Here is a 12,938-nt window from a genome sequence, read left to right as displayed (position 1 = left end):
TCAGTTTTTTAATATTAATTTCTGCTCGCGCTTCACGGTCGAATTGTTATTTGGGCAGTGCATTTTTTTTATCACCAAGGGGCATAAAATGTCAATTTATTAGATTGGAATAAAAAAAAATCGACTCGCGTTGCGCGCTCACATTTAACATCCTATTCGTGGCTTCAAAAATGTGCACAGGATGTTCGGTGATCAGCTCGGAAAATATGAAATCCTTTCTCGCTTCACTTCATTTGATCATCCTCGTCATGGTTACAAATAGTGCTTAGAATGTTTAGTTTTCAAATGAAAAGTAAAAAAATATTAAGCTCGCGCTTCGCACTCGCATCAACATGTCCTATTCATGACACCTCCAGGCTGAAAATAATATGATTTAAACATACTTATAAGAAAAATCAGATAAACAAAACACTGAAATGTTGATCGAAATCGGACAAGGAATAACAAAGTTATGGCATTTTAAAGATTTGCATTATTCCGGTGACACGATTCGAGGCATGTCTTCATGAATATTCAATGAGAAAACTGATGATGTCATCCCCACTTGTTCTTTTGTATTTTATTATATGAAATTAGGTTTATTCAAATTTTTCCTTCAAGAACCAAAAATATTGGAATATCAACTGATTAAATGCATTAGATATTCATTGTTGCAACTTTCATTTCAAGGGAGACAATGCATCATTCCCACATGACTGTATGGAAAAATGTAACAATTGTGATTTCATGTAAAAACATAAGAAAAAGGGAAGTGGGGATGTGACACCATCTTATGAATATTCATGACGACTTGCATAACTGTTTTCACAATATATTGCTAAACTTTAAGATTCAATATTTTCGCTATATGTTATCAGATTTAGATGAAATTTTCAGCATTTCGCTTAGTGAATTTTACTCTATTTATTCAAATATAAATATTTTCAGCCCGGAGCATCCATTTAAGTCTGGAAATCAAAAGTTTTCAGCTTGCGATTTTGCGCTCGCATCAATGGTTTAGTTAGATGCCTATCAAAGTCATGATTACAATAAGTGCTTTAATAAATGTCCAGTTTTGAAGCTCGCGCTTCGCGTTCGCATCCACCTGCCCTGTTCATGGTACCAATGGAATGTCCATGCAATTTTCAAGTTGGATAATAAAAATTCAACCTATATCCTATATAGTCATGATTACAATTAAATGCTTAGAACGTCCAGTATTTATTTTCAGCTCGCTCTTCGCTCTCACATCAATTATTGTATAGATACCTCCTGTTCGTCATGAGTATAGGCCTTAAATAAGTTCTTAAATGTTCAGTTTTCTATAAAGAAGGGGGTAAAGTGATTCGAAAGGGATTGCAATCTTGATACAGCAAATACGAGATAGATACGGCGACCTGAAAGGTTTTATCTCCCCTTTACTTTTTTTTCATCATCTCCCTCCTTTAATCATATTTATTTCTCCTTTAATTTTCTTCTCCTTCTTTCTTCCTTTTCTTCTTCTTCTCCTTTTCAAAGATGTATTTAAATGTTCTACTTAGAAATGGCCAATCAAAAAACTAACAGCAAAATCGGCTTTTAACGGTCGATCAGGGGAAAATGTGGAAAAAATCTACGCCATCTTCCCACCTCCCGATTGAAAGTTGGAGAACAACATACAACCTTGGTCGACGCCTAAGCTAAGCCCCTCCCCCTCTCCATAACGCCGCTGTGTTTTCTTGTTTTAAGATATTAATCCATATTTCCATATTCCATATCTTATTTCATCGTTCGAAATAGACATGAAATGAAATACTCCGAAAATTTGCTTTGCCCAAAATAGTGGGCCCGGCAGCCGCTGTGCAGCGCAGGATTTTTTTTATTGAATTCATTCAACACAACAATGCAATATCGTAATTTTTTTTCGAGTAACATAACACAAATAAAATATATATTAATGTATACCGTAGATGTTTCAACATTCATTTGACTTGATAAATTTGAAATAGGCCTATTAAAGATCAAGTCCATGACCCCCAAAAATGTGGATTTGAATCATTAGGCCTAAAGAAAAATCAAGCAAGCCTTACGCTGACATTTCATCAAAATCGGATGTAAAATATAAAAAAGTTATACATGTATGCCATTTTGAAGCTTCGCTTATTTTTCACAAAATGCACAACTCAGTGATATGCAAATGAGAGAGTCCGATACTGACCAGGATGTGTATCATACTGTTTTGTGAAATTATTAACGAAATCATGTCATAGCGTTCTTATTTTAACTCCAATTTTGATGAAATTTTCAGTGTTATGCTTGTTGAATTTTGCTCTTTTTATTCAAATAAACTTTGTGTTGAGGTGGACTTGTCCTTATAGACTATATACGGTACATTAGTAGGCATAACATCGTTCATTATCTTTATTTGAAATCAAACTGATTTGTACTATGAAACTCATAACTTCCTTGTACTGGATGAATTAAATTAAGTAAAAATATACACCTGAAGGATAAGGAAACCCTACACCATACACCTAAACAACAAAATGACACAAACAACAAAACAAATAAACAACCTTAACCCCCCCCCAAAAAAAAAAAAAAAAAAAAAAAAAAAAAAACATCAGCAACGCACAAAACAAAACAAAATTAAACAAAAGTAAAGAAGATGGGGGGGGGGGGGGGAACAACACGAAACCCCGGCACGAAACACAGGAGGAAGTCTCCAGCGGCACATCAGACGGGCCAAATAGCAAGCCCGGCAACACCTTCCCCTTTCTTAAAAAATAAATTATGAGAAACAATTGAAAACAATTGAAATTCCAACTTCGATAGAATTAACACGACAGTCGACAAAAGAGGGCATCATAATAAATACAGTTTTGTTTCTCACGAGACTGTACTCCGTTCTTTTCGTAAAGATCCAATATGCTTAGCACAATTTACGTATGCATGAATTGAGCACTCTCTCGGGTCATCCTTCCGCCATATTCCGTTTGGTCGATAAAAGTAGATGGAAATCGGTAAGTTGAACTATTAATTTTTCGCTTTGAATAGAACTCTTGAAAAATTATATGATGTAAATGCATAGTTTCCAATGTACTCTCACTTAAATTCTGGTAGATATTTCTTTTAAGGTGCTAAAAAGGTGTTTATTTTAATAAATTCACAGGTGACTTCACCGTACTTTGCTCTACTGCCTGCGGTTTACACAGATCAGATCTGTGTTGTGTTTTGTTGATGTTGTGAATGGAAGCGATCAGAGAATCAAAACCAAAATCTGCCCCACCCCGCTCACACCCCCTGGCATTGTGTTGGTAATAATAAATATTGGTCCCCAATATTGTTTGTTTGGTTTCCATTGTGACATTTTATAGAATTATGCAGGAGATATAGGAGTAGGCTCTGCCAATCTTGGCAATATTTTTTGTTCCTTCTCCACTCCAGCTTCATTCTGTAAATTTTCTGAGTGATGATGATCATTCATACTCATAGTTGTCTTGAATTTGGGAGTTTACATTACAATACAACATCATCATGTGCAGATATGAGATCAGGTTTTAACCCTGTAGATCCAGGCCTAATGTTAACAATTTTACTACCACTGTCGGTCATGCCATGGAACTAGATCTAGGCCTACATGTAAATAATGTCTTGAAATCATTTCTTGGGCTTGGCTTTGGATTCTGTCTTCACTTTAAAAGTTTAACTTTAAAACAAACAGTTACAGATCTAGGAGAAGTGTCTAATTTCAATCCACATCGTAGATCTGTATAGGCTCTCTTTATTGTAACTGAAGTCCTGTTTTCAATTTCTTTTGTAAAGAAGCTTTCCAACTGTAACGTGTCAATATGTGTTTCAATCGCAATTGTCCAGGCAATGTTTCCACTTCCAGAATTCTTGAATCTTGAAATTCCGCGAAATTTTTACTTTTCCAAATTCCAGGAAAGGTTCAGGAGATTGAATACTGGCCCAATCACACTTGATTAAAATTAATACTAGGCAAAGTAGTAGGCAGCTGGCCTGGCTGTATTTTTATGTATTTCAGAGATGATGGATGAAGGAGTCATTCTAATTGATTGTGTTGATAAACTACTCAAGTACTCGTGATGTTCAATTTTAAATTACCGGTAAAAAAAATCATTACCAGTATTTTATGTTTGATCTTGCATAAAATTTGAATGTAACTCTTTAGATGATAGGAATTTCTTTAAAAAAAATAAAATATGTATCCTTCCATGTAACTTTTTTAATATTTGTGTAAAAAAGGTGCATTTGTACATGAAGTTCAAGACTTCTTCATTCTAAGTGACTTAGTAACATCCTTGTAGTGTCCATGTAGTATCTAGATATAGGCCTGGATATATTACATGTACATGTAGATTGTTTTTGTTTTTGGGCTGTTGGCCCTACATACAGTACATGTGTATGTACATGTATATGTGCTAGAAATCAAGGCCTTAAATTCTATACAAAATGAATATTATGTTTTTGTTTTCTCTTCAATTTCTGTTTTCTGTGAGTTACTGTGAGTTACTAATTTAAAATCATGTATGAACTTCAACACCATATTATACATGATTTCAATCATTGCATGATTACAACTCAGAACAAGATAAGTTACAATGTAATTCTTCAGCATACAATTTTATTAGTTGCATCTTCATATTATCTTGTTAAGTTATTTTTGTAGTGCTGCTTGGCTTCAAGGAGGATTTCATTTACCAGTTTTATTGATCTGATAATAATGGAGGCACTTCACAGAAAAAAATCTTTAAATTAGAGCTACCGGTACATGTAAGAGCTTGCAAGGTGAAAAGGCATACAATGTTGTGAAATCTTCACAGATCACAAGTTTAATTTGGTCTTGAGATATCACTACATTGTAAATGTGTAAATGTCATGCAGTGTTTGAAGCTTATGAATTTGTGATTTTGATCACTTGTTTTATGTGAACATGTACTTTATGTCTGAGCTTTTACTATACATATGATTTAAAAGACAGTAGGTATTTCTTGTAATTTAAAAGTTATTAAATTTGGCATTTGGCATTGGCAAAAGAAGCTAATACATTTAGGACTACTTGGAAGGTTTTTCTTTTTTTGTGAAGGGAGCTGTCAACAGACACCATGATCTGTTCAAAAGTGCAGATGGACAAGGGTATTGCATTATGCAAACTTAATGTATAGTACATATACATACATATTAATACACACTGCATTTCACTGTGTGGTCTGTGCAATTTGGGGGAATCCCCTACCAAATAAAAATTATTCTACAAAACAATGTGACCTTCCACCTAAAAACCCACAATAAGTTACCCAAAATGAGATTTCATTTTTAAGCTTTGAAAAACAGATCTCAAGCTTTAATGTCTCTGTTATCAAATTATTCAACAATAGCCTACATACCTGTACATGTAAGTATGAAGTACCGGTACATCAATATGAAGAAGATCTTCAGTGAGAGCTTCAAAGAAATAAAGAAAATATGTTTCAAGTTTGGGTTCACTCATTGTAGCATGTGCATATTGTGCACTGCAATCTGGGTTGAACATGCAGCCCCCCCCCAAAAAAAAAAGGTGTAAAAATCCACCCTTTTAGTTGTTTAATTTTAATATTAATTTGTTTAAACTTAAAGGGATTTTTTTTAGAAGAAGTAATGATGATGATGATGATGATTTGTTTACATACATGTAAGCCCTCATGTACATGTCTTGTTCATGTCACACAAGCTGGGGAATCCCCAGGGGTAATTTTTCTGCGCTTTGTACAAAGGTTGTATAAACGTTTGGGAAGTCTATTAATACTTCATAATATTTCAAAGTTTGAGGAAGTGATGATACATGTACAGACCATTTGAAATTGTAACAGGTTCTAATATGCATTGCACATTTACCACTTCTGGAATGGATCTACAAATTCATGTACTGCATTAATAGGACATACGGTACTAAAATCAAAGTTAGAATAGCGGTACAGGTAAAGAATCTATTCTACATTACTATTCAAAGGCCTGTATGATTTTCTTTTGCATACAGTTTGAATTTGATATAGAATATTAATCTTTTTCATCGTACATGTAATTGAATATTAGTAAAGGATTTTTTTTTTTTTTTTTAATATTTTTTTATATTCATTTTTTTTTGGTTGAATTTATTTATTTTTTATTATTACCAGTATTTTTTTTTTTTTTTTTTGGGGGGGGCCTATAGTCATTGTTACATGTATGTACATGTACACTGTACAGTGTCCATGCACTTTACATACATGTAGGCCCTACAATCCTACATGTACATGCACATGCAATGAAAGACTGTTGTGGGGGGTATTTTTTGGCATGGATACCTACACAAATTTGTAGGACCTATAATTTGTTTTTCTGAAATAACCCCAACATATTGAAGATATTTTGAATATTTTGATGAAAATAATAATTCAAGGATGTACATCCGTGTATGTACATGCATACAATTGAAGTGTAATCACGTCTACATGTACATATCTGATACAAGGCATTAAACTCAATGTGTGACAACAAAGTGCTTTTGCTGGTACGTTGGCATATAATGTCTTCTTAGTGGTTCTTATAATCATATTGGAGTAGTTTTAAAAGCTTTATAAATTGGTACATTTGTAGCAAATTTTTACAAGAAATTTGACTTTCACTGTAATAACAGTCTTGAATGACTGTGAAGGAAACATTGATGAATGTAGAAGTCGTCAGCATGTAAACAATGAAGGATGACCTACTTTCAAATAAAAACAATGTCTCAATATACATGTACTGCAGTGAATACCTGATATGTATGAAGCCTGAAGAAGAAGACGTGTATATTTGATATTACATATGTATGAACTAAGAAGGTATTTTGATTGATGATATACTACCTCAGCTGATGGTCACTAGGCATTGTGATTGATGACATAGCCTTGTATTGATACAGTTTTGTCTGGTACATGTAGTCTACTATTACCAGTCTCCAGCATGCTCTTTTGTCTGATCAAGGAGGTAATCTCTTTTGTCAGATAGTCATTGATTTCAGCATGGACTGGGATTTCAGGGTCTGTAGTTTGCATTAATAATAATATGATACAGGTGCATATTAAAGTCATCTCCTCTTTGCTTAATGTGATCCGAAAAACTTTTCACCCTACTTTGTACATGTACATGTATTACATTCAAAAAGGGGGGAAAAAGAAAAGAGGATGGATGTGTATCCAAAGTCCAGAATTAAAAAAAAAAAAAAAATTGGAGTAGCCTAATTGCATGTCTGTAGGTTGGCATGAGAGATCATTCCTGTGCAATGTAGACTAAATGTACATTACATTACAGTGAGGAGACATTGCTTGATATAAAACTGCTGACCAAGGAAAGGAAAACTGAATGTGAGAGAAACTTGTATGTACAGTACATGTACTTGTGAAATTTACTTTTTTCTCCATCATTATAATCTCCATTTTTTCCCCTTCTTGATGCATTTCATGTACATTATGAAAAAATCAAGATGATACTTTGTTTATACAATTGTCAGACAGTTTCAGTATAAATTATCAAAAGGAACTGAATATTTCATGTTTATATCATCATCCTATTCAGGTATTGAGACTTTCTTAAAACCAGCTTCGTCTACCTCCTTGCTGGGCTAACGCCAGCCAAGGCAGGATTACCACCCAGTGTAAACAAGCCTGCCTGAGGGAAAAGATCACTCAGCAATCCTGAACTGGATACCTGCCTCACTGCAAGTTGTGTTCACACTTTGTGGAATACATTCATACCTCTCTGAATTCTAAACCAGTGGCTGTTGGAATAAACTTTGCACTTGAAACTTTATCATAGAGAAGGTTGGCTGTAATCTTGCAAAAAGAAATAGCTAGAGAAAAAAAAGGGTGCAGAATTTGTCTGCACCCTTCCTCTTTGATAATCTGTTTTATAGGCCTTACAAGTTTGATAAGAGACAAGTGAATTGTCATATTCACACAGTTTTCACCAGGGATGCCATGCATTGCTTTGAGTGAACTTGAACTTCATATATGTACAGGTCCTGCCATCATATTCCAAGGAATTTTATTGAACTCAACAATTGCTTCTCTCAGTATCTCGAACCAAGTCAAAGACTTTCTTCAAAGGAGGATTATTTTTTTAAGGCTTGATATTCTGAACGCTTTGCCTTGATACTTTGCAGAGATAACTCACAGTGTTATGGTAAGTAATATATACTAATATATCTTGTGTTGGAATGGATGGCATACCGGAATATGTCTGATATGATCAGATTCTGGTAATCTATCCCCATTCTAGTGTTCTGTTGAAAAAAGTAATAGGAGCATACATGTACATGTATGAAATTCATGATGATTTTTAATAATTTATCTGAGAGTGAAACTTGCGGTATTCATTATATCTTAACTTTATCACCAGCAAATTTCGAAACAAAACAAATCTGACAAGACTCCGGCCTTTATACAGTATTAGTAGTACTTATAAATACTGTTTAATCCTACATGTGTACATTTACATGTCAATGTTCTACATGTAAAAGTCAAGAAGCGTCTTTTGATTCTTGTGATAAAAAATCTTTTATTGTATCAATGAAAAAAAAAGTGAATGACATTCAATAAACTAGATTGAAAAAAAGAGAAAAGAATGGGATTAAAAATGTGAAATCTAGGTCCATTTTTAGTGTGCTTTTTTGTACCTGAAAATTCCTATACTTCCTAATCTAGGGATGTAAGGCCTTGTTTATTTCCTCTTCAAAGTCCGAGGCAAAGTTTTGATTTCAGGGATATAAAAAGCATCAGATACATTGTATGAAGGAAGTTTGATCAGGAAATAACTACATTAATCCTGTTCAGTAGAAATGACTTATTGACCCATTCTGACCTAATTTCATTCTAAACTTGCAAATGGAGGGACATAATTTTCATTATAATAGTACAAACATGTTTCCCTTGGATTCTGTTTCCAGCGGATGCTTTGATGTGGGTTCCACTATTTGCAAATTGTTATTTAAATTCATTTGTTCAGTAAAGAGTTCATTCTAAGGGATAATTTGCAAGTCACTGTGCACAGTAAATGTATAGTACGTGACTTGGAATTGAATTTTAGGCACAGTACATCTGTTCACTTTGTAGGAACATGAATGAATTGAAGTAAGGGTGTGTTCAATGTCGGTTTCAAAATTTAAACGGCAACATGGATCATGATTGAAAACGTGATTACAAAACGCAGATATACCTGGTAATGAGAAACAAAGGGTGTGTTCAATGTCCAATATTCCCGGTCGTAAAGTAAACGTCTTACAAATCACGATTCAGAGGAAAATTCAAACGTCGAAAAAGATGCGTTTGTAAATGCGATCAGCTCAAATTTACGACCTTGAGCATCACGAATGCGACATTGAACACAACGTCTTTAAATTTGCTCTCGTAATGGAAGCCTATACAAACAGGTGCCAGAACTTACCTTTCTTGTGATGGGTCGCTATAAACGAAAGCGGGAAATTTAAAGACGATGAACATAAAACGGCTTGAAATTTTCGACACTGAATGGTGCACCGCTGATCGTGTTTGTGTATGGTGTTTTGGAATTGAGTTTTCAATCATAATTCTTCTTGCTATTTAAATTTGAAATTTGAAAATCAACATTAAACTATTAAGTAAACACACCCTAATACTGTAGCCTAAATCAAAATTTGTAGATGAATCAAAAGCTTGACTTCATGTAAGAGAGAAATCATTTAATACCTGCATGCATACCTTTACGTTGTTAAAAAATACACTTTTTGTGTAATAGTTCTAGACTTCTGAGATTTTTAAGTTTGTAATCATTGATAATACACCACTAACTGTGCAGCAAATGATGCAGATGATGTTGAATTGTACTGTTGAATACTATAAATATTCTAAATATACTATAAATGCTCATTCATTATTTCCTCAATATCAATGTTTAATTCCTTACCCCTTCATTTAAAAACCCTATCCACCCTCTCTAGTTTTAAAAAAGAACTCAAATCATATATAATGTCCAACAAATGTTAAAATGTCAATGTTTCCTGTGCCATAAATATTTTAATAACTCAATTTTGCATGCCTTTCTGTGTTCTAATATGTATGATTTATATAATGTTTTTACCTTGTTTTACCTTGTATGTTTTACCACTTGTATATACATGTCTTGTTTTTATGCTTTTAGGGCCCCTTTTGATACCAGCTTTTGCTGAAAGGGCACCCTATTGAAATATTGTTTAATAAATAAATAAATAAAATACATGTATTTTGTAGGCATTATCCATGTGATAAAACAAGGTTGTCTATTTGTTGCTTTTTATTTTCTTTGTTGAAGGCTGAGCCATTAGAAGAATTGGACAGCTTGGTCCATGTCAACCCTAGTGAAGCGTTCCCAAAGCGCCCTCTCCATAAGGATAACCCAGCTTTAGAATGCCCCTTCCCTGAACTGTGTGGAGAGAGTATAGAGTTCATTGGAGAGGCCTCTGATGGTGCTGTCATTGTACTCTCCAACTACAGGCTTCACATCTGCTATGCTAAATCATTTGTCAATGTGAGTATTTTCTAATCATTTCTAATCATAAGATAGCTACATGTACATGTTCAAACCAATGACAGAGCTATCTGGGTATAAAGACTTATACAGGGAAAGTTTCAATCTGAAAGAGTTTTGTTTTGTTTTGTTTAATTCACGATTTAAAAAAGATACATATATATATACAAAATAAACATTACATGATCACATAATTGTTTAGGCCTATACAACATTACAGTAATTAAACTTAACAATGCATGTAATACAAAATTATATATCGCAAGTATAGACCCGTTTAATAGCCAACCTGTCATTCCCCAGGGTCCCTAAAGATAAATTGATTAAATCAACATTATAATATGAAAAAATTACTAATAAATACATATATAACAAATTAATATAAACGTGTAAAAGAATTGATGAACTTGCGGTGCAAGATCACGTTAACCCCCCCCCCCCCCCCCCCCCGCCCCGCCAAACAGTCCTAACATGAAACCATCATTACATTTTACCGGTTATTTGCAAAACTTCTATTTTATAAAAGTTGTTACGTTTTTGAATGTATAGAGGTAAATTATTATATAATTTTCCACACTGATACTGAAATGAACATTTGCACTTTTCAGTATTAGGCTTGGGCAAGACAACTTGATTATCTTTCAGAGTATTTTATCTTGATGTCTTAAAAATATCTCTTAGTTTTTAAAAGGGGGAAAAGAAAAGTTACCCCATTCATCTGGTTAACTTCTTTGATACATCATATGTTTGAGAAGGAGATTGGGATTAGGATTAGGACTGCAGTTGTGTTTTACATGTACTTTTTGATGTAGGTCTGCACTTTATAAAAACCGGGATCTCGAATTGGGAAAAATTAAAGTCTGCAGAAAGTATGAAGTTGTAGCAGATCATCTGTGGGAAAGGTACATGTACATTACATGTATCGCAAAAAGCATTATAAGGCACTCTGCTTTATACGTAGCATTCATTAGCCCAAATTGTTCCATTTCTTGAAATGGCTGAAGTCTAGAATAGTTCTTACTCATATCATGAAATCATAACACATTTCCAGAGCGCATGAACTTTGATTGACATTTCCCAGTTCTCTATTGGACAGACAGGCAAGTTTATTTTCTCTCAGTTGAGCAGCAACATGATTGATTAAATCCTCCTAACAAGCTCTTCATCTAAACAACAGTAAAGCTACCTGTGTACATGAACATGTAATCTCCTACACTGTCTAGCTTCTTGCTATTTTTGGGGCCTAGATGATACATGTACATCTATTCTAATCCTTTCTGTTATTTATTTTTTTCAAGTCTATATATTCATTTGCTGTATTTCTCTAAATAACTAGTTCATTGTATTCTTTGATTTGATAGAATAGGGATGTGGGAAATGTTATCAGTGACAGGTTACTGTGTTCGAAGAAAAAAAAACCCAACCCAATGATATTGAAATGGAAATATTTTTGATCTATCTTGATTATAGTATTTTCTTTTACCTGGTAAGCCTACACTGTATTAATATTGCTGATGATTCAATTGAATGCACATTTAATTGAAAGAAATATGTTATCAGAATTTCCATTAAATTAAAAGTCTTTTTAATACTTGTGAAGACAGCCGACCCCCAAAAAAGTTTCAAAGTAAAAATTTTGTTAGGCAGGCCTACATGTATAGGACCTGTTTTGAGTTCAAAAAAGTATTTCTCACATTTTTTATAACAATTTTGATGTTTGATTTTATTGAAACATGTATGCCTGCCCGATATTTACATGTACATGTAGTTTGTTGATTGTAGGCCTGTTTACAGTACACTGGAGTACATGTAGTCATGCACATACTGTATCATTGTTGGTAAATTGTAATGTCAGGATTACTGGAAACAGATCATAATTCACCGCAAGGTTTCTCATCTAAACCACCTGTGAGTTTCACTTTGGATATATGTAATTATTATGAAACTAAGATTATCAGTAATTCGTCCAACCACATCATTTCTGTTGAAATGTTGACATTTACATTGTACATGTTGGTATAGGCCTACATGTACATGTACAGTGTATATCAAGTAACTTGTTATTTGTGTACATGTAGTTTATGATGTCTCTGCCTGTCTATTGTATACTAGACATAATACATAAACATTGAATGAATATGTGGACATTGTAGTGTGTTATGAAGCGGTTCCATGCCATTTGCCTGGTGACAATTGCTCTGAGTCCACTCACTACTGTAATTGAATGACTAACTTCAACCCTGGATTTAAAACTGACACTACATGCATATGATATCTTACCCCAAACCTACACACATGTACAAAATACCTTATTGCAACCCTTATCCTACATGTAACTCTACTACATGTAACTAAGCCCAGAGCAAGTGTGTCACTCACCTTGAGAAGAGCTTGCTCTGGGGAGGTAATGTATAAAT

At 33.8% G+C, this 12,938-nt stretch overlaps 1 protein-coding gene across 2 annotated transcripts in view; it reads left to right on the top strand.

The window, feature by feature from the left end:
* The first annotated feature begins 2,892 nt into the window (after window positions 1–2,892).
* The window catches only part of LOC129253695 (myotubularin-related protein 4-like), a 43,624-nt gene continuing 33,578 nt past the window's right edge, over window positions 2,893–12,938 (top strand). For both annotated transcript variants that reach the window (XM_064107015.1, XM_064107009.1), the window contains exons 1-3: window positions 2,893–2,981; window positions 7,558–8,163; window positions 10,306–10,521. In XM_064107015.1, the coding sequence (XP_063963085.1) occupies window positions 8,161–8,163; window positions 10,306–10,521 (219 nt within the window). In that variant the 5' untranslated portion in view covers window positions 2,893–2,981; window positions 7,558–8,160. The remainder of the gene's footprint in view (window positions 2,982–7,557; window positions 8,164–10,305; window positions 10,522–12,938) is intronic.

The sequence above is a fragment of the Lytechinus pictus genome, chromosome 2 (genome assembly GCF_037042905.1).
Source record: "Lytechinus pictus isolate F3 Inbred chromosome 2, Lp3.0, whole genome shotgun sequence".
NCBI lineage: Eukaryota > Metazoa > Echinodermata > Echinoidea > Temnopleuroida > Toxopneustidae > Lytechinus > Lytechinus pictus.
The sequence above is the reverse complement of the archived record's forward strand: the minus strand, read 5'-3'. Positions and strand labels throughout refer to the sequence as shown.